Source organism: Protomyctophum bolini, assembly GCF_963924005.1.
Source record: "Protomyctophum bolini genome assembly, chromosome: 11".
In the NCBI taxonomy this organism is placed as follows: Eukaryota; Metazoa; Chordata; class Actinopteri; order Myctophiformes; family Myctophidae; genus Protomyctophum; species Protomyctophum bolini.
Window position 1 is genome coordinate 45,182,885 of NC_137872.1, and position 21,750 is coordinate 45,204,634.

At 39.1% G+C, this 21,750-nt stretch overlaps 1 protein-coding gene across 1 annotated transcript in view; it reads left to right on the top strand.

Annotated features, from left to right (window-relative positions):
- LOC308324607 (myosin heavy chain, fast skeletal muscle-like) overlaps positions 1 to 21,750 on the top strand; it is an 84,472-nt gene that overhangs the window by 51,409 nt on the left and 11,313 nt on the right. The window contains exons 2-18 of the mRNA XM_080776737.1: positions 13,148 to 13,189; positions 13,311 to 13,529; positions 13,617 to 13,760; positions 14,293 to 14,449; positions 14,541 to 14,568; positions 15,118 to 15,229; positions 15,355 to 15,447; positions 15,535 to 15,598; positions 15,778 to 15,876; positions 15,985 to 16,088; positions 16,698 to 16,836; positions 17,958 to 18,076; positions 19,566 to 19,715; positions 19,831 to 20,001; positions 20,403 to 20,706; positions 20,894 to 20,958; positions 21,256 to 21,343. Of these exons, the coding sequence (XP_080632863.1) occupies positions 13,323 to 13,529; positions 13,617 to 13,760; positions 14,293 to 14,449; positions 14,541 to 14,568; positions 15,118 to 15,229; positions 15,355 to 15,447; positions 15,535 to 15,598; positions 15,778 to 15,876; positions 15,985 to 16,088; positions 16,698 to 16,836; positions 17,958 to 18,076; positions 19,566 to 19,715; positions 19,831 to 20,001; positions 20,403 to 20,706; positions 20,894 to 20,958; positions 21,256 to 21,343 (2,044 nt within the window). The 5' untranslated portion in view covers positions 13,148 to 13,189; positions 13,311 to 13,322. The remainder of the gene's footprint in view (positions 1 to 13,147; positions 13,190 to 13,310; positions 13,530 to 13,616; positions 13,761 to 14,292; positions 14,450 to 14,540; positions 14,569 to 15,117; positions 15,230 to 15,354; positions 15,448 to 15,534; positions 15,599 to 15,777; positions 15,877 to 15,984; positions 16,089 to 16,697; positions 16,837 to 17,957; positions 18,077 to 19,565; positions 19,716 to 19,830; positions 20,002 to 20,402; positions 20,707 to 20,893; positions 20,959 to 21,255; positions 21,344 to 21,750) is intronic.

Genomic DNA, 21,750 nt, shown 5'->3' on the forward strand with positions numbered 1-21,750 from the left:
GTGAAGCCATCACACCAAAGGTCATCTCCACCATCATCCGTGCACGGGACAGACAGTTGAAAATGCTCTGGGAGTAGGTCTGGAGGTACCTTCCAGGGACTGGCCGCATCATGTCCCGCCGCAGAGGAAAGGCTTCATCTGCCACGAAAACATATGGGACCGGTCCCAGGTCCTCAGCGTTTGGGAGTGGTTCATCCTCAGGGAGGTTCAGTGTTCCGTCCCTTAGAGCTTCACCAAACGCTGATGCCCAGAGGATGCCGCTGTCGTTGGAACCGCCATAACCTCCCACATCGACCATGCGGAACAGGTAATTGGCATCTACAATAGCCAGAAGGAATACTGGCCTTTGCAGTTGTAGAAACGGGCCCCCGAATGTCTGGGTGCCTGTATGTTTGCCATCCAGTGCACCCACACAGTGAGAGAAGTTCCACTTCTGCTCAAAAACATTGGCTACAGCTTTCCACTCGTCCTTCGGCGGCACGGGTATCAACTCTGGTACCAAACACTCCCAGATGGCTTCAGCAACGGTAGACACAATCTTGATCACAGTGGATTTGCCTACACGGAAATTGTAAGCAATGGTGGCAAAAGAATCTGCATGCGTAAGGTATCTGAAATAGAGGTATAGACAACAATCATTATGTTATAACACAAGCTAAACTCACATGTTACAAGTGTGGTTGGTAATGGGTTTTAGGTTAATGACCCACAACTCCACTACATCTGAGGCAAATAATGTACTTTTTGATCCACTACAATTATTTGACAAGTTAATCACTTGAACCCCAGCATCCCAATTCAGAGAAAAAAGGTTTTCCAAAAAGAGTTGATCTACAAGCTCACTCACAATGCGTAGCAATGTCACATGGTGCGAGTTTGGATACTGGCAATTTGCAGCAAAGACATAAGGTGTAGAGGGGATAAAAGAACGCAATATACAGCTCCATCTCAATGAATTTGAATATTGTGTAAAACTTCTTTTTCTTCCGTAATATAATTCAAAAAGTGAAACTTTCATATATTCTCAATTCATTGTGCATAAAGTGAAGTATTTAAAACCTTTTTTGTTTTAATCTTGATGATTATGGTGTACAGCTCATGAAAATCAAAAAATCCCATCTCAACAAATAAGAATATTTTACGAGAGAAATGTGAGAACTGTCGACCATCTGAAAAGTATATTAATGTATGCCGTCAATACTTTGTCTGGGCTACCTTTGAACAAATTATTTCATCAATGGGGTGTGGCATGGAGGTGATATGTAACCTTGTATTGTTGAGTCTCATGTCTGTGGGCAGGTAGGTGCTAAGTGCTGCCTGAAAAGGAAGATCAGCATCAACATAAAGCTTGTCAATGTACGGAGGCACACAGTGCTGTAAAATATCATAATAGATGGTTGTGTTGAGACTCTGGACATGACAAAACATAGTGATGATTTTGGCCATGTTAACTGCTGGTGTTGAGCCACTGATAGTGAAAACTTAACAATGGTTTCAACACAGCCATCTTTTTAGAGTGCTTCAGTATGTTGACAAGCTTCATGGAGATGCTAATTTTCCTTTCCAGCTCGATTTGGCACCTGCCCACAGAGCCAAAACTACTGGTAAATGGTGTACTGACCATGGTATTACTGTGCTAACTGGCCAGCCAACTGGCCTGACCTGAACTCCACAAATAATCTAGGTTGTATTGTCAAGAGGAAGGTGTGAGACATGGAATGTTTGAGTCATTCAGCACCACGGACAGCTCAACTCATATTGTGGCTGGTATTGTCACTGTACAATAAACAGAGCTACAGTATACCTGTCAAACCCACCTACCCAGTAAACGCCACAGAGATTTAACCGTGAGAGTGCATGGACCCATAAAGGTAATTGTTTATACTCTCAGAATATCGATTGACACTGCATTTGACTGTGTAGTTACAGACATCAAAGTTCTCTCATTGGTCTATCCAGGAAGCATGGAGCCAGCTATAGACCACAATATAATATCCCTCATTAACTGTAGCTGTGTCTATGTTTATAATCTGAGCTACCCGGGTGTCTGCAATTGGCTATACTATCAGACAATAATTTTCTCTATAACTAAACAAATCCAACTTGATGGATTTTAAATGTTCAATGAGTAGTAAGGCATGTAATCTCATCCCTAAACTGTAGATATTACCTACATTATCTCATTATAATACAAAATAGAACAAATTCATCAATATCAATCAAAATATATCCTCCATACATTTTTATTTGACAAATAAAACACTGAATACATGCCTGCCTTAAGTACTACCGGTATTTCACTTTCTTCATGAGACAAATTGGACATTTAAGATTCATCTGCAGTGAAATTGAAACGACAATCCCTGTTAATACCATTTCTTATCATTCATCATTGATACAGTCAGTCAGCCAACTGTTAGAACAGGTAATGTAGAATTGCTGTTAATTATAATGCACAAATTCAAAACATTTTGCATCTATAGTGATGACTTTAACAAGTGGAATAATTTCACACAACAGCACACAGTGCATTCAGTTCCATGCATTAATCAAATAATTATGTTACACAAGGTTACATATAAAAAAACAACATACAATATAGTGTTGTAATCTGAGGATCTACTCTGGGCCGCCGTCAGCCCACCAAATATATTTCGCATTTAGCTACAGTGTACCATCTCCTCAAGTCTCAATCATACTCTGCCTCGTGTCATGAGGCCCTCACCACTGCCCTGAATACAAATACTGTAAAGGCCATGGGATAATGGGTGACACAAATGGCCATGCATAAATAAGAGGTAATTAAATTATTATTTCCATCCAGCAGAATTACAGCTTAAGAAAGTCTTTGTTGTCATGTGAACCATTTAATATATTATATTATATTTAATATGACATATATAAATATGTCATATTTATATATATATTTATAAATATATATATATAAATATGACATATTTATCACTCATTCTTGAGATGAGGGACAAAAGTGGAAAAAACATGTCCCACACATAAGAGCCTTATTTTATGTAAAAAATAAATTAATTCATAAAAATAAAAGCACTTGCAAAGTTAAGTGTAATACAGTTGTGTATTATTATGCCCTTAATTTCATTATAATTGTTTTCATATTCCATCTGAATTAGTTAAAAGCAGGCCCTGTACCCAAAAAGGCCTGTATTTAGCCTGTCCCCAGCAAGTGGCCACAATTTCAAACTGCCAGAAAAGTGTCTAATACTGTCACAATCACATAAATATACATACTAAATTAAAGTAGATTGTCAACAACATAGCAAATAATATACACAGTTAATTTTAATTTATATTTTCTATTAAATATCTCATATCAAATGTTCGTCCCACGTCTCCGTCAACTCCGTCAGGTTTTTTTAAAAGTCTTAAATTAATCAGAAAATATTGTCGACAGATTTAACCTGAATACTCCTTTTCCAAGTCCCATTTATATTTGTTGCAACAGTAGAGTACCTGGTCTGACAAGCATTCAATTGTTTGATATTTTAAACAAACAATGTTGATAACAATGTGGTCACAGCTTTTACATGTCAACTCCGTCTGCACATTTTTATGATCTTTGTTAAGAATTCCAAAATAATGTTTATTATTTTAGTTTAGGGGTTAGGTTTAGCTAACAAAATTAAGCAAAAACAAAATGGCTACATTGTACTAAAGAGGGTTAAGATGAAAACAAATGCCATTTTGTCAACTCCGTCAGACGTCAACTCCGTCAGATTTTGTGTCTGACGGAGTTGACGTGTATCTGACGGAGTTGACAAAAGTATTCCTAAAACAATAAAATTATTGTTTTTGAATAATGGGCAGTATTCTAATTTGGCACACAGTTAGAGCATGCCTTAAGGAACATTTTTGGCTATGGGGCCATCACAGATTTGTCTCGTGGTGACCATGGCAGCCATATTACAAAAGAGACCACTTGATGTTATTTTACAATAACTCAAGTTCTACACCACCTAGGATCTTGATTCTGGTGACTAAGACCTCATTTTCAAGGATGAGGGATACAGTGGTACAATTTAGACTTTCCCTGTGACCATGGCAGCCATTTTTCAAAATGGCCGCCACCTGCTGTTATTTTACAATAACTCAAGTTCTACACCACCTAGGATCTTGATTCTGGTGACTAATCATACATTTTCAAGGATGTGGGGTACATTGGTAATATTTAGATTTGTCCTGTGACCATAGCAGCCATTTTTTTCCAAAATGGCCGCCACCTGCTGTTATTTTACAATAACTCAAGTTTTAGACCACCTAGGATCTTGATTTTGGCGACTAATCATACATTTTAAAAGATAAGAAATACAGTGGTACTATTTAGATTTGTCCTGTGACCATGGCAGCCATTGTTTTTCAAAATGACCACCAACCTGCTGTTATTTTACCAATAACTCAAGTTTTAGACCACCAAGGATCTTGATTCTGGCGACTAATCATTACATTTTCAAGGATGAACTTTCTCTGGGAGAGGTAAGGGCTTATTTCAGGTGCAGGTTGAGTTTCTACTGACAGGACATTAAAAGGAGGTGGGCTTTCTGGCCTTTGACTTGCCCCTTTCAGGTACAGATGCACAGTTTGACTTCACTGGCCACTGCAGGGAACTGTGGGGGAGAAACTTTGGTCTCTTGACACCCCGATTAGGTTCAGGGTTTTTTTTGGTGGAGACTTGCCTTTCATGACATCTTTGCTGCAGCAGTTGATCTCCTTACTGCCAGTGGTGGCACACTCTGGGTCTCTGGGGCATTGTATCTTGGTGGCCTCCTGCCAGTGTTTCTCCATCCTTCTCCTGAGCTCTGTGTTCTGGGGCTCTGTTATAGTCAACTTACATTGTCTTGGCTGGAGATTGCTTTCCTGCAGGGTCCAGCCCAGTCTTGTGCAGATGGCTGCTGGCCCACCTGGAGGCCCCAACCTCACTTGTTCGGTTGGTGTGATTAGGTGGGGTGGTCTTCCCCAATCAGGATGAGGGGTTTGACCCTTTCAAACGGCAGTCTGGCCAAGTGTCTGTATTTAGTTGTGAGTTTAGATACAGGATACGATTGCTCACCCAGCCCCAGGTGACATGAGGTGAAGGCTCCTTTGATTTGGTAACATTGCTTTGGTTGACATGCTGGGGACACAGAGAAAGACACTGATGCCTTCAGTGTCTGCACATCCTGCCTGATGGTCCTGAAGCCAAATCTTCTGTCTTCAGTCTTTCGCTCACTGTTCACTGCTCACTGTTCACCTCACCGAATTTAGCCCAAGGAGTTTGACCCCTAGTTTGGCCATAGACCCCCTAGTTTGGCCATAGCCACTTGCCCAAATGTGCCGACATGTGCTGACCTCATCACATCTGTGATGATGGCTATGGCCGTTTTTAGCCAACGTAGTGTTTTTTGTGCAAAACTAATGCTTGGAATGGATCCAGAATCATGAAAAGCCCCTAGTTTGACATGCCACATGCTACTTAAAGCATAATGAAATTTAGAACATTTAGCCTTATATTGGTTGTTGATGGTACCCAACTTTCAGCAGCTGTCAAACATGCCCCTAGGGTGGTCAAATAGAAACCAATGTGGGATATGTTAGTAGACACCTTTACAAACATTGGTGAAGAAAATTCTTGGTAAGAAATGTATTCACAGATTTTATATTATTCTGATAATATTCCCTGAGTAAATTGGTAAAATAATAGCAGGTCCACCATTTTTGAAAATGTCTACCATCCATGGTCACAGGATAAATCTAAATAGTACAACTGTATTCCTCACCCTTGAAAATGTATGATTAGTCACCAGAATCAAGATCCTAGGTGGTGTAGAACTTGAGTTATTGGGAAATAACAGAAAGTTGGCGGCCATTTTGAAAAATGTCTACCATGGTCACAGGACAAATCTAAATAGTACCAATGTATCCCACATCCTTGAAAATGTATGATTAGTCAACAGAATCAAGATCCTAGGTGGTGTAGAACTTGAGTTATTGGGAAATAACAGAAAGTTGGCGGCCATTTTGAAAAATGGCTGCCATGTTCACAGGGCAAATCTAAATAGTACCACTGTATTCCTCATCCTTGAAAATGTGGGATTAGTCACCAGAATCAAGATCCTAGGTGGTCTAGAACCTAAATCAGTTAAACTTGTCAACTCCGTCAGATGTTCGTCAACTCCGTCAGACGTTCGTCCCGTGATGTTTTTGTTAATTTCCAAAGAAATAGAAAATTCGCTGTCAAATCTTTTGTGCTTATGTATTGAAACACCAACTGAAATGATACGTAATGATGATTTTTTTTTTTTTTTACATGGTTTTCATGTTATAATATTGAAAATAAAGGTTGAAATGACGGTTTTGAGAAATTGGATATTTCATAATAGTGTGATATTGGAACAAAATAATATTAAAAGATTTGTATTACTTAACTTGATTACTGAAAGCCATTATAAGATAACTGAGGACTTTATATTATTGTTGAAATGATAAAATTCAATTAAAAGGGATTTTAGTGTGTCTGACGGAGTTGACATGAATCAGGTATTAAGTGCATAAATGTCCCATTTTAGAAAGAAATGCTATGCGAAAAACCTGTTCCTTCTCAAGATTGGTAGTTGAGACCTGTGTCTACAAATACATCTATTTGATTTGAATGTATCTTAAAAAAAAAAAAAATCCAGTTTGAAAAAAGTTTTGTCCCTTATCTCAAGAATGGGTGACATTATATGTCATATTGTGTGTGTGTGTGTGTGTGTGTGTGTGTGTGTGTGTGTGTGTGTGTGTGTGTGTGTGTGTGTGTGTGTGTGCGCGCGCAAAACTGCGCATATGTACTTGTGTGCGTGCGTGCGTATGTGTATGTGTATGTGTGCGCGCATGCCTGCGTAGAGGGACCTAGGGCCATAAAATGGCAGCTGTCCTGAGGGTAATCTTGGACAATGGTCAAAGCTCTGTGCTAAGCCCCTTTTGATTGATTTAGTTATTTATTGACCCAATTGATATGCAAGCTAGCTGTGACAATCTTGGACTGTATCAGCTGTGTGAGAGGGGCTGAGTGTGCAATAAATATAGTTAATAGTTAATAGTTAATAGTTAATTAATCATTTCATGCTGACATGTAATGCTGAAATGAAATGTGATGAGTAGACTACAAGGGATTACAATAACATTATTTGAGCCGTTTTATTACGGGATGACATTTATCGGGGCCAAGGCCAAACCTTTATCGCCAGTCAGTCATGTCAACCATGCCTTAAAGCAAATACATAGACTGCAGGCATGAGCCAGACAAGATTTCATAATTACAAAAAGCCATACCTATCTTAAATTGTTTATAGGGTCCATATTAATATACTGTATGTTATTTTTAGTAATTTTTTCCCCCCAATACATTGCAGCAAGGTACTTTCAAAATGATTGCCTCCTGGGAATAAAGTCCAAACCTTAAAAAACACTTTAATAAAGTGACAACTTTTACAATATGTCCATTACCATCAACCAAATTAATTCCTTATTCTTTTACATTTTGGAAAAAATTGCCAATTTAACACTGAGGTACCCACAACGTTTAGGTGCCCACTCCTCCTGCACCCTTTTGCAATGTGAAATTCCACCGACTCAGTAGGCCTAATCCACTTTGCTTATGTCTTTATATTTGCCATGTGAAAATGAACTTGTGAAATCTGATTTTTATCAGATCAGCTTTTATTGTAAAGGCAAAAGTTTCGGAACGTCTCACATCCTGCATATTTCCGCGTGCTGAAAATAGTTGATCTACAAGCTCACGTGTTGCTGACGTGACGCGTTGTGAGCTTGCAGATCAGCTGTTTTCAGCATGCAACACGTGGTACAGTGACGTTTAAATCAGGCTTGACTGCATACAATATAAAAATATATAGATTCCTCATTGGTCGCTGCAGTTCGTTGGAGCGACCTGTCTCCAACGGGAAGAGGAAGTCAAGCGGAATCCTGAAGGCAAGTGCTGCTGGGAAAGAGGGAGTCGCGCCTCTGATCAAGGAATCTCGGGAAAGCTATGGCCAATATCGCGTCCCGTTGCCTCCATGTTGCCTTCCGTTGAGATACAGACGCCCCAGAGCCGGAAGAGGTGTCTACCTTTATATGTCTATGCTTCACTGTGGGTCGTGTGAGACATATAGACATACAGGTTAATTACCGGTAAGTAAATAGGCTTAGTTTCGGAGCAACGGATTGTGTGCCTTGCTCATTCCCTGATGGACTGATCGAGGGACTGGGACGTAAATCGGGATTTGATCAATCCCACTTGGGTCGCCTGAGTGAGGGGTATATGATGTCGGTAGACCCAAAACCCTGTTGACCTCAGGATACATCACTGAGTGACTAGTGATGTATAGTCCTCTCCTATACTGTGGACACAAATCCTGCTGTTTCTATTAGCTTGGTTTCCCCATCGATTTGTCACTGAATTTTGACAAAAATGTCCACCAAAAGCCAGCATGGCGAGAAAGAAAGAAAGAAAGGTCAGATACCGGAGCCTAACGTATCCCGACTATAGAGCGCCGCAGTCCCTCCCCCTTTCAGAAAAACGAGTGGCCCAGGAAATGAAAACCCAATGCATTCTTCCATCGGCACTTCTTATTTAATTTATAAGACGGTTACGCCGCGGACAAAGCCAACAAATCATGACAATGAACACAATGTTTTGGGCCGATCAAATCATTAGAAAGAAGAAAAGAAAGTCAGGAGACAACACTATTTGTTTTGTTTTTCGTCTTATAAATTATTTGATCGGCCCAAAACATTGTGTTCATGTACCGTCTTTAAATAAATTAAATAAGAAGTGCTGATGGGAGAATGCATTGGGTTTTCATTTTCTGGGCCACTCGTTTTTCTGAAAGGGGGAGGGACTGCGGGGCTCTATATGAGTTCAGACCTGAAGATCATGTATTTGTTTCCAGTTGCGTCAACGCTTCACTTTGGTTGCACAGGTCAAGTGGGTAAAAAAAGAAAGAAAAAAGTCCCTTCACTCCAGTCACAAACTCTCTTCCATGCGAGATCTGTAGCTCTCTCTCCCCCTCCATTGAGTGGTGGATTATTATTGATATTATTGATCGGTTATTACCCGACCCGGAGTCACTTCTTGTGTATGGGTTGGATGACTTGGATCCCGGGTATTTTCGGGACTGGGGTTTACCCAAAGACCTCAACTACAAGCAATGTCAAATATATACATAAGGAGCCTGGTCAAAATGGCAATAAAAGATATGGCAGAACTGTACGTGTGTGTGTGCGTGTGTGCGTGCGTGTGCGCCCGGATTAGGACAGCTTCAGACATAACACGCAATGGTTTGGTGGGAGTTTCCACAAATGCCGAACCTATGAACGTATAGTAAAGCTTGTGCTCAGCCCTTTTTGATTGATTTAATACTTTAACACAATTTACAGTACAGTACAGTCAGAGGTTATGCCTGACAATAGTGTATTCATGAAAGCTTCTTGTGTTTAGGCAATTTTAGTATCTGCTTGATTTGATAGGCAAGCTATGACAATCTTGGACTGTATCAGCTGTGTGAGAGAGGCTGAGTGTGCAATAAATATAGTCTGATAATTAATCATTTCACACTGACAGGCCTATAAATCTGAAATGAAATGTGCATGAGTACAAGGGATGAAAATAACATTATGTGGGACACTTTTTTATTGGCTGACATTACCAAGGAGCAAGTTCACCTCATTCACGTCATACCAAGTAAGGGGTGAACATTGGTAGTATCAATTACAGTTCCTTGATGTGTCTTATTATTAGACTTTAAATAGTTTCATGGCTAAATTGATACTATAGTGCAGTGTCAAGTCATGAGGTGGGGTGGTGGGTGAGAGGCGGTATGGGGTGAAGGGCGTTATTGTCATTAAAATATACTTAGAGTACCAAGGTAAAAGTACTCATATTTTCCAAATATCGTTAAGCTTTAAAAAAGAACAAAAAAGAGCCCCCAAGAAAACAGAAGATCTACAAACTCACAACACAATGTAGATGAGCTTTTTACAAATAGCCAAAGTGATCAATCTAGGTTTTGAATTAATAATATACAACCTGCAACGTAACACTTAACTAAAGCTGTCAAATTCTGTAATTGTAGTAGAGTAGAAGTAACACGAATGGAAATTAAAGTAAAAGTGCCTCATTGTACTGTGCATTTTAAGCACTATTGTATAGTTTACTTGAGTAAATGTACTAGTTACTTTGCAAAAGTGATCAAAAGGTTAAATACAGCACTGGAAGTCATAATGGTCATATACATTCACTTGTAAGAGAGTGAAAGTGACTCTTTTATACATATTTTAGCACAGAAGAGTTAAAATGTTATATTGGTTATCATTAAGATCTTAAGGTACTGTAGCCTATGGTGTGCACATCTCAGAATCCATGTGCTATGATGATTGCACCTGCTGCTTGACAGACAATGAGCTTATGCTCTAGCTGTAGCGACTAGTTTATATAATAAATATTAGGGCGTGTTCCTTGTACAGTAACAAATAAATGTGCCTTGTCTTCAAATAAAATACACTTTCAAATGTTTTTGAAGCTTGCTCGTAACATTGTTGGCTTGATGCACTGTTGTTCTGCTATTCTGCTAATGCCTATCCTTGGCCAGGTATAGTGACTTATCACCTTCAAAATGGCGCACGCCCCGAATGCCAAAGGTGCGAGGTTTGCGTGCCCTATTAAGTGTTACCAGATTTTTTGAAACATCTACCGTAAAGTAAATTCATGGAAAATGTACTTCTTGAATGGTAATGAATCACGTAAACAATTTAACACACTGCAAGAAGAGAAGCCGAATCTGTGCTAATGACTCTAAGGACCTTTACGAAGCCAATTGCCTCTTGCCTTCAACTGTGTGATACAGTACATAGGGCCACAATGGAAACAATAATTTGTATTATCCTGTATACGTGCTGTCTACATTTCTGACTAATACAGTATTAAATCAATGAATCAATAAAATATCTTGCTTTTGTTGATTCAGTGTAACAGGTAACAGGTAAAAGCCGTGCATCAACTATACTGCTGATATCCCGCCTCTGGAAGTCTCCCGGGAATTAGCATCCACTCCCGGACCATGATGCACCATAGGGTGGTATATCGGTGCTCAGATCCGGTCTGAAGGAGCCCACTTTACTGGCTCTGTAATTTGCAAACATTAACACGTTCAGGCACACAGACCGGATATGGAACCTGCAATGTTACTTTTACATCCTCTGCTGTGTCTAATTCAGTGGATCTCAGCCTGTCGGGACCCACGGAGGAATCCCCACATGTTTTTTGGGGGGGTCCCCAGGTGACAGTGCATTGACAATTAAGGACTTTTAAGACTTTAATACCTAAACAATAAAAAAAACGGAAACTGTGTCAAAAGTAATCAACAAACTAAAAAAAAAAACTGGTCAAACATTGGCCAAATTGTCAAATGATATGAAAGAGACAATAAACGTGAGGCGTTGTGAGCTTGTGTATCAGCTATTTTCACAATATGTATCTGTGGATCTGCTGAAGTGGTGAATGTATGTTATGTAATAATAATCCAAATGCAAAGTACCTAGTAATAAAGATGTCAAATTATTGTTGCGTAGTAAAAGTACAATATTTGACTAAAAAGACACCTGAACAGTTTACTTTAGTATACAGTACTAAAGTAAATGTACTGTACATTATAATGTTATAGAGTTGATCAGTGATTGTACTATTTATTTATTTATTTAGACAGAGATGCTAATTTGCATTGCATTGTAAATGTCAATACCCTATTGTAGAAAGTGTTTGTTCGGTATTCAAAATTTGCTTGAATAAAAGTCCAAAGGTTTTGGCATCAAAATATACTTAAAGTACCAAAAGTATTCATTATGCAGAAGGTCCCATTTCACAAGGTATGTATTCAAATCCTTGGAAAATAGATCTACACGTATTTCTACATTGTGTTATTGATACTTTTATTTAAGTAAAAAATGTGAAACCGCTTCTGCAGGGAAATACTCAAGTAAAATGACAATTATACTCAAGTACACTATTTACTTATTTATTTTCCTCACTCAATATTAAAATACTTTATTTGGCAAAACATGCTGTGATGCCAGCCAATTATGCTATTTTTATCTACCATAGCATGTACCGTAGATATGGCATGTACATAAACCACAAGCACTGGCTATCAAGTATCATGGAATGATTTGGCAATAAGGAGGACATTTGAAGGCCATTCCTACTTTTACTTTCTGCATAGCATTCCATTATCAACTGATATAAGCATGCTGAGACAGACACCCATTGCTGAGGAGTTCAGAGTTGCATTGGTGAGTGAGACTTCATCTGTCCTTCATAGTCACATTTATATGACATCATATAAATGTTTTAGAGACGTTAGCTAATCATAGTGATATGAATCTATTAGACATGCTGGCTATTAATCTTTAACATGGCTCCGTACATAGTGCCACATACATACATGGCCCAAGGCAGAATAATGAGTGGACAGCATACTGTAGTTGTTATATTGTAGGCTACAGACTAAAATGATTGATTGTGCATTCTCATTCTTCTTATTTGTATTAATAATAATATGTTTTTTGGCCAGATTGGAACTTGATTTTGTCCATTCCTTTCTATTTAGATATGTCAATTAATATGTAATGATTGTTTAAATCATACTTAGCATTGCATGTACTTTTACATCTACTAGAGTTATTATTATTTTAGACTCGAGTATCAACATGTTTTACCTCTGAATGTATTCTTAATTCATGTAACCTTAAAGTGCATTCGAAAGAAGGAAAACAGTTAATCTAGCACTGCTTCAGTATTTAAAAAAAGAAAAAAAGAAGGAATAACAAACAAACAAACAAACAAAAAAAAAAAGAAACATGGCTGTAATGACAAAAATAACTTGATGAATTTAGGAATAAGCAAATGAACAAAAAAATGAAGATAACTTAATGGGCAAGCATAATTTAATTTAAATGCAATGCAGGTAATAATATAAAATGTCTTATGAAGTGGTGTGTGGCAAGAACGGACATTATGATTCACATACGCTAATTTAGTTAATGATTATATATTGTATTAAATCGTTCAACTCATGTTAATGTCCTCCCAATGTGTTTCTTTCAGACTGGTTGCACAAGGTTCCACAGCTACTGGTAGAGGGGAAAAGTGAGTGTTCATATTTTTTCTATTAAACTTACACTAAGCTACAAACATAATAGTACTACAGGTATCGGCTCAGATCTCAAGTCAGCAAAAGCATCAACACCATCTATTTGTCGGTCTACAGAAAGTCGCCACCATGAGTACGGACGCAGAGATGGAGCAGTACGGCAAGGCCGCCATTTACCTCCGTAAACCAGAGAGGGAGAGAATGGAAGCACAAGCTGCGCCCTTTGATGCCAAAACTGCAGCATATGTGGCCGACGTTAAGGAGCTGTACCTCAAGTGTAAAATTACAAAGAAGGACGGTGACAAAGTCACTGTGGAAGTGCTTGACACAAAGGAGGTTTGTAGGTGGAGGTGGATCTAAATTGAAATAGTGACACAGTACAACTGTAATCGAAAGACATTCTGAAGTTGTTTTTATTTTTAGGAAAGAACTGTAAAGGAAGATGCCATCCACCCTATGAACCCTCCCAAGTATGACAAAATTGAGGACATGGCCATGATGACCCACCTCAGTGAAGCCACTGTCCTGTATAACCTCAAAGAGCGTTATGCAGCATGGATGATCTATGTAAGCTTTTCTACACACAGAGCAGTACAGTATTGCACCTCTCGATGGCAGAGAAAGAAAAATATGATGAAAAAATGCAATGATAACATCAAGTGAAAACCATGGCATAGAATAACAAATTCAAACAAACTCATGGTTCTGATGTTAACTTGTTCATTAGTTGTGTGTGTGCTGCTAGTTCATTGGAGTTCATGTATCTTATGGCGGCTGCCATATTGAGCTCCAAAATGGCGGGCAGCTGCCACTCAAAGTGACTACTGGCCAATCACAGCACATCTTTTCCAGGACTTCGAAGTGATGTCACTGAGGAGGAAGTGATGAATCTTTCTGACAATCTCAGAAAAGACGTGCTGTGTTTGGCCAGTAGTCACTTTGAGTGGCAGCGTGCTGTGCCTTCACCATTTTGGAGCTCAATATGTCGGCCACCATACGATACGCATACCCCAGATCCGGAGGAGGCGTCTACCTTTTAATGTCTACAGTATGTCTATGTGTTTTATGATGTTAATGTTCTCTCTCTTCTCCCCTGCAGACCTACTCTGGCTTGTTCTGTGCAACTGTGAACCCCTATAAGTGGCTCCCAGTGTACGACCAGGAGGTTGTAAATGCCTACAGAGGCAAGAAGCGTATTGAGGCTCCACCCCACATCTTCTCTGTCTCTGACAACGCCTTTCAGTTCATGCTGATGGGTACGTACTAGTCAGGACAACGTAAACAAAATGTAAATATAATTGTTTTATGCTGTATCCAAGACTAAATATTTGTTTTACTTTTTTACAGATAGAGAGAACCAGTCTGTCCTGATCACGTACGTTACCCATTACTAGGCATTAAAAAATAATATTGTACCAGGCCTGGAATTTTGTCATTTTAGGGGCAAGGCCACTTGGCCTTTATTGCACAAATTAAGGTCAAATGCCAGGGCAGGAAGGCCATCAAATAAAACGATTTTAGTCCATTGAAATAATTAATTGAATGTAAGTGTTACGGATTTTGATTATATGTAGTCTATCTGCAGTGAAATAAATAATGGCATTTACAATCTGATCCATGCTCAGCCCTGCACCAAAGTCACTGGATTGGTTTAAAGATGGGGAATCAGGGAAGCTAAGAATTTAGAATCTCAACAAAAGACACTGGTGTCTACGTGACAAGAAAGAGACATGGAGAAAGTGGTACAGTCAGCTGGGGAATTATAGGCCACTGTGGCTTCAGGGGATGGCATGTTTTGAGGGGCACAAGGCCAAACTGATGGGCAACGACGGCTATAGCCTTTGTGGCATCCCTGAAATTCCTGTCCTACGTTGTACACAAATTCACTAATTGCATTTCTCTGAATGTATGCATTTATAACCAGTGGAGAATCCGGAGCCGGGAAGACTGTGAACACCAAACGTGTCATCCAGTACTTTGCAACAGCTGCTTCTTCTACTGGAGAAAAACCCTCAGGCAGTAGTGGCAAAATCCAGGTATAATGTGCAGGATTTTTAACAAATACATGTTTTTGAACATAAAGCATTTATATGAAATGTAGCAATTCATTTTAAAATCATTCTAACCAAGTTTTACATTGGGTCATGTCTAAAACATTCAGGGGTCACTGGAGGATCAGATTATTGCAGCCAATCCCTTGCTGGAGGCCTATGGTAATGCCAAGACTGTGAGGAATGACAACTCCTCTCGCTTTGTAAGTGTAAATAATGGCATTTTATGAGAATACCCGCAATAATTCCACAATGTAGAGGGATGCAACAAATTGTGCTATATCAAACAGGGTAAATTCATCAGAATCCATTTCAACACATCGGGTAAACTGTCCAGTGCTGATATTGAGACATGTAAGTATGAGGTCCACAGATAATAAATGATGTGTATATGCATTAATTTGAGGATTACATTTTGAGTTCCGTACAACCAATATAAATAATAATAATAATAATAATAATAGTTATGCACATCCCATATAGATCATAATTATTATTAATATTATGAGTTATGTTCAACCCATATACTCTAGATCTGCTGGAGAAGTCCAGAGTAACCTACCAGCTTTCCGCAGAGAGAGGTTACCACATCTTTTTCCAGATGATGACCAACCACAAACCTGAGATTATTGGTAATTGGTTATTATTATTATTGTTAAATTGGTACTGATGATTCAGTGAGAAGAACAAACATGAATGAATGAAAACAAAGGTTCACCCTTTGTTTAATCCCTTTTCAGAAATGTGTCTGATCACCAACAACCCCTACGACTTCCCACTGATCAGCATGGGTGTGATCGTTGTGGCCAGCATTGACGACAATGCCGAGTTGGACGCCACCGACGTCAGTTACTATTTAACTATTTATACTATTTTACTTTCTAACCCGTTAAGACCTGATACCCGAGTCTTCTAAATCCGTTTCTGAAAAGCGTATATGTTTCTATGTCATATCAGTGGTTCTCAAACTTTTTCATGTCAAGGACTCCCGGAATCATATTTAGTTCCAGGGACAAAGCAAAGATTTGATTAAAAAACTTACGCTGTTATGGAATATAGGGAGATTTGCATACATGTTTCAAAAAAATCAGACCTACTCGTAGATCTACTAGGCCATCTAAAGTGGTTAAGAGCTAAAATGACACAGATGCGTCCAGGTCTCACACATTTTGATGTTGCAGCACAGTTTTTGTTTTTCATAGGACAATTTGGCCAAATGTTTGTAAATTTGTATAGTATAGTGTATTACTGACACCATAATGGTCTTAAATATATTTTGTATAGGTATTAAAAGGTCTTAAAAGTCACTTTAGAAATGTGCAGATATATATATATATATAATATATATATATATAAATTACTGTATGTTGGTTTACTGTTGAGTTGTACCCAGTTTTAAGGGATGTTTGTTATGCTTAATCTCAATATTTTGAACACATCTTATTGACATCAGGAAGCTATTGACATCCTGGGCTTCAACGGTGAGGAGAAACAGTTAATCTACAAGTTAACCGGTGCAGTGATGCATCATGGGGTCCTGACGTTCAAACAGAAGCAACGTGAGGAACAGGCGGAGCCAGACAGCACGGAGGGTGAGCTGCATCTTTATTATTATTTATTGCGAATGCAATGAGCAGCTTACTATGGAAGCTAGGCAAAACTGTCTGTCTGTCTGTACGTGTGTCACGCTGTGACATCACCCGCCCGCCACCAGAGGGCGCAGCTGTATCACACACACACACACACACACACACACACACACACACACACATACACACACAGTAGAAAACTTAAAAAAAGAAAAAAAAGTACGTAATTTATTCTAATTGTTGTTATTGCAATTTACAAGCGGTGTTCGCTTCCCACGTTCATGCGTCTTACTTGTCATTATCACGGAGGGTGAGCTGTGAGAGAAAGCGAGTGCATTTTCAGGCACCGGCGTCAGCCATGTTTTTTTAGCTAACTGGCAAGTTGGCAACGCATGTCGGGTTAGGATCATGGCATCTTCAATTAAGGAATTAAGGAAAATAATGAACTCTTTGTCATAAGTATTGCAGTTACTTTTCATTATTGTGACTTATCTATATTCTGAGTGAACTAAGGTATTTCCAATATTTATTTTCATAATTTAGACTGGTTATTTGGTTTAATGGGATGCGTACTAAGATTAGAGCCGCCAACAGACCAACATGCGGAAACAATGGTTGGACTACCGCTCGAACTGCGCTGCTCCCGTGCTTACGGTTATGTTTAGGTTAGGGTAGAGCAGGGTTCCCCAATAGGCGGCCCGTGGGCCATTTTTGTTTTTTGGAGGGTTCCCAGATATAAATGGCATTACATGGGGGTCAGTAGCCTATGCATGTCCAACTGGGCATCCTTTTCAAATGGGGTCTTGCCCTGAAAAATAATTTTCAGGGCAAGACCTCGACCTCGCGCGTGCTGACTTGGCCCCCAGCCTGGTATGCTAGTCAAAATATGGCCCTTGAGGAAATGTTATTGTGGAACCCTGGGGTAGATATAGGTTGTCGATGTCGGAATAATGACTGTCTTACCAAAGACTGGTCTAAACTATGATCCTAGATTACCATCTCTATGCATTTGACATATTACCTTGTGTTACCTTGCTTATTGTCAGAGTTTAAGTCACTCTCTGGATTACGAGCATGTGCTAATTGCCTAAATTGTAAATGTACAAATTGTATCATGATTTCAGTGGCTGACAAGATTGCCTACCTGTTGGGCATAAACTCAGCAGCGATGCTTAATGCATATTGCTACCCCAAAGTGAAAGTCGGAAACGAGTACGTCACGAAGGGCCAAACTGTGCCACAGGTGAGTAAATTCCATTATTTCCATGATCTGATTTAAGGTTTTAGGTTTTTAGGTTTATTTATTTAGCACATAAAAATATAACATAAAAAATAGACAATACATATCAAAGAACAAAAATACAATGCAAGGAAAGGAAGAAGCCAGCTGGCTTATTTGGAATACTTTCCTGTATGGAAGAGGTCATTGATAAAGCAGATTAAAAGTTCATCATCAAGAACATTACAGAAGTCTAAAAGGGCAAAGGGGGGCAGCTGTGCAATAAATAAATAGAAACACAGAGACTGCACAAAAACAACAAACACACAAAAGTAAATCATGTAATCTACAGAGGAAGAAATCAGATATTTCTTTAGATGTTTCTTGAATATTGGCAAGGATAGTGAGGATTTAAGTGTAGCATCTAGGTAATTCCATAGTTGAGGGCCTCTAAATTTGATGAATGATTGATGTTTGGAAGTGCGACAATAGGGTAATTCAAAATCATGTTTACTTTGTCAATGGGTAATATTTAATATTTAATAAAGAGCGATGGCTCATACCTATTTGAATGTGAAATCATTCTCAGTAAACTTTTTTGAATGATCAGTAATTTAGTGAGATACTGTATGTTGAAGAATATGTAGCAGCCCAGACAATATTACAGTAATTAATATGAGGGAAAATTAAGCTGTGTTAAATGACATGAAGGAAGAACAAATGGGCAGATTGTTCTCAATATACCAAGCATCTTCATAGACTTCATACATACAGTATCAATATGTTTCCAATTTAAATGTTCATCTATAATGACACCCAATAATTTAGTATGTGGAACCTGGCAAATTTCAGAGCCATTGATTACAATTCTAGGTTTTTCTTTGAGAATTTCTTGTTTATATTGCTAAAAATCAACACATTTAAGGCTGCCACATATCTTCTGCAATTAAAATGATCCTCCAACATTATTGTCTCAGCCAGGCCTAAGGCGCGGCAGAGATATATGTTTTGCACCCTGTCCATCCGTCTGTGCATGAGCAGCTAATCTCTAGCACCACTGGGACATTCACAGTGAAACCGCGCATGCACACTCCATGGATGCCAGTGCAGATCCTCTGCAGCTATTCTTTTAAGATTGGCATTTGGCTTGTTATAGCGCCACCAGGAGGTTGACTTTTGCAAAACATTTTTTTCGTATTACTCCTACAGGTTTTGTCCAAACATCACGCAAATCAGTACAGTAGATCTGTCTAAGATTATTAAACGAAACAGATGTCATATTCCGCCCTGATTGGCTATGATTGACTTCCAAAGTTTGCAAGAGTGCTCCGTTTTGTACAAAATGCTTGAAGAGTGTGCAATTTCCATGAAATTCTGCACGCACAAAGGACAAAAATTCCAATTACATTTGGCTTTTTTCATTGCTTATTGTAAATTGCTATGTTTAGTGCCTAAATTGTATGTGTAATTCACACGCCCATACTAATAACGCTACAAATAACTATTTCCTTAGGTAATGAACTCTGTCGGTGCCTTGGCCAAGTCCATATATGAGAAGGAGTTCTTGTGGATGGTCATTAGGATCAACGAGATGCTGGACACCAAGCAGCAGAGAAACTACTACATTGGTGTACTGGACATTGCTGGTTTTGAAATATTTAATGTAAGCATGAACTTAATTGTTTTAAGTGGTATTGGACTTGTTTTAAGTGGGATACAATGCATTTTTGTAACAGAGATTTTAAGAAACTGCAGGCTAATGATATTTCCACTCACAGTTCAACACCCTGGAGCAGCTGTGCATCAACTTCACCAATGAGAAACTGCAACAGTTTTTCAATCACACCATGTTTGTTCTGGAACAAGAGGAATACAAAAAAGAAGGCATACCCTGGGATACTATTGACTTCGGCATGGACCTGGCTGTCTGCATTGAGCTCATTGAGAAGGTATACAATTCTTATTATATTATATTAATATATTATCATGGACTTGGCTGTCTGCATTGAGCTCATTGAGAAGGTATAATTATGGGGGCACTGGTTGGAATAGTGCGTTCCTTCCACGTGCTACGTCCAACTAGGGAAACTCCCCCGTCAGGTGTAAAGGAGCGACTTGGACACTCATGCATGAAGGAAGCATGAGTTCAAGTCCGTTGCTCTCCCCAGGTTGGCGGAGGGTGTGTAGAGCCCAGGATCACATTAGAACATTGACACAGGGGTGGAAAAATGGGTTACAAAATTGTGGGATAAAAGATAATAAAAAAAGAGAAGGTATAATTATTTTTATTTTGTGTTTTACATTATGTTTTTGCTTTTGGTGACTTGTTTCTTGTGTCTGCTCCACAAAGCCCTTGGGCATCTTCTCCATCCTTGAAGAGGAGTGCATGTTCCCAAAGGCTTCAGACAAAACGTTCATTGACAAGTTGATGGGCACGCATCTTGGAAAGTGTAAAGCCTTTGAGAAGCCCAAGCCTGCCAAAGGCAAGGGTGAGGCCCACTTCTCCCTGGTCCACTACGCTGGAACTGTGGATTACAGTATCACAGGCTGGCTGGAGAAGAATAAAGACCCGTTGAACGACTCTGTGGTGCAATTGTACCAGAAGTCTTCAGTTAAACTGCTCCATGAGTTATATCCCGCACCTGAGCCTGAAGGTATGTTTATTAATATAATGTGTTGTATCCCCACTGAAGGTATGCTAGATCATATAATAAAATATAATATAATGTTGTATCCCCACCTGAGCCTGAAGGTATGTTTATTAATAATATAAACACTTCCGAATCTATAAGGGAAGCATTTTCATTCTGTATAACTAATGATTCTAACACATATAAACAGATAACACAAAGAAGGGAGGAAAGAAGAAGGGTGGTTCCATGCAGACTGTGTCTAGTGCTTTCAGGGTAAGAATATTTATTCATTATCAACATTATATTCCTCTAAAAATGAGGCATTATTATTATCAACATTATATCCATGTAATAAATAGGCATGCATGTCATGTTGGAGTTAAACAATTTCTGACTGTATCACATATGAGCTTGTAGATCAAATGGCTGAAGTTTTAAATTGGGCTTAAATGGTTAATGTTTTAGAAAAATCTAAATCTGCAAAGTAACTAGATTTCAAATAATTGTAGTGGAGGAAAAAAGTACAATATTGTATCACTTCTTACTACTAATACGTTTAATTCTCAATAGGCGAACTTGGGGGTGCTGATGACCAACTTGAGAAGCACTCATCCACACTTTGTGCGTTGCCTGATTCCCAACGAGTCCAAGACTCCAGGTAAACACAGAACATAAACATTTGGCGCCATTTCAATGTAATACGCTCTCCTAGAGGCCCTAATTAAGACCTAGTCATCATCATAATTTTTCGACCGCGGTCGAGATCATGGATTCCACAATGCTACACCAGACTTTCCGGGTCCTTCATTGCCACCCCCAGTTCCTGCCTACTGAAGCACCGGTGACTGTGGCTCAAGAGGTAGAGCAGGTTGTCCAATTATCCATGGGTCGGCGGTTCAAATCTGTCTACATGTCAAAGTGTCCTTGGGCAAGACACTGAACCCCAAATTGCCTTAGTTGCAAGTACCTTGCATGGCTTCCGCTGCAATCGGTGTATGAATGTGTGTGTGAATGGGTGAATGTAATGCACAATCTATGTAAAGCGCCTTGGATAAAGGCGCTATA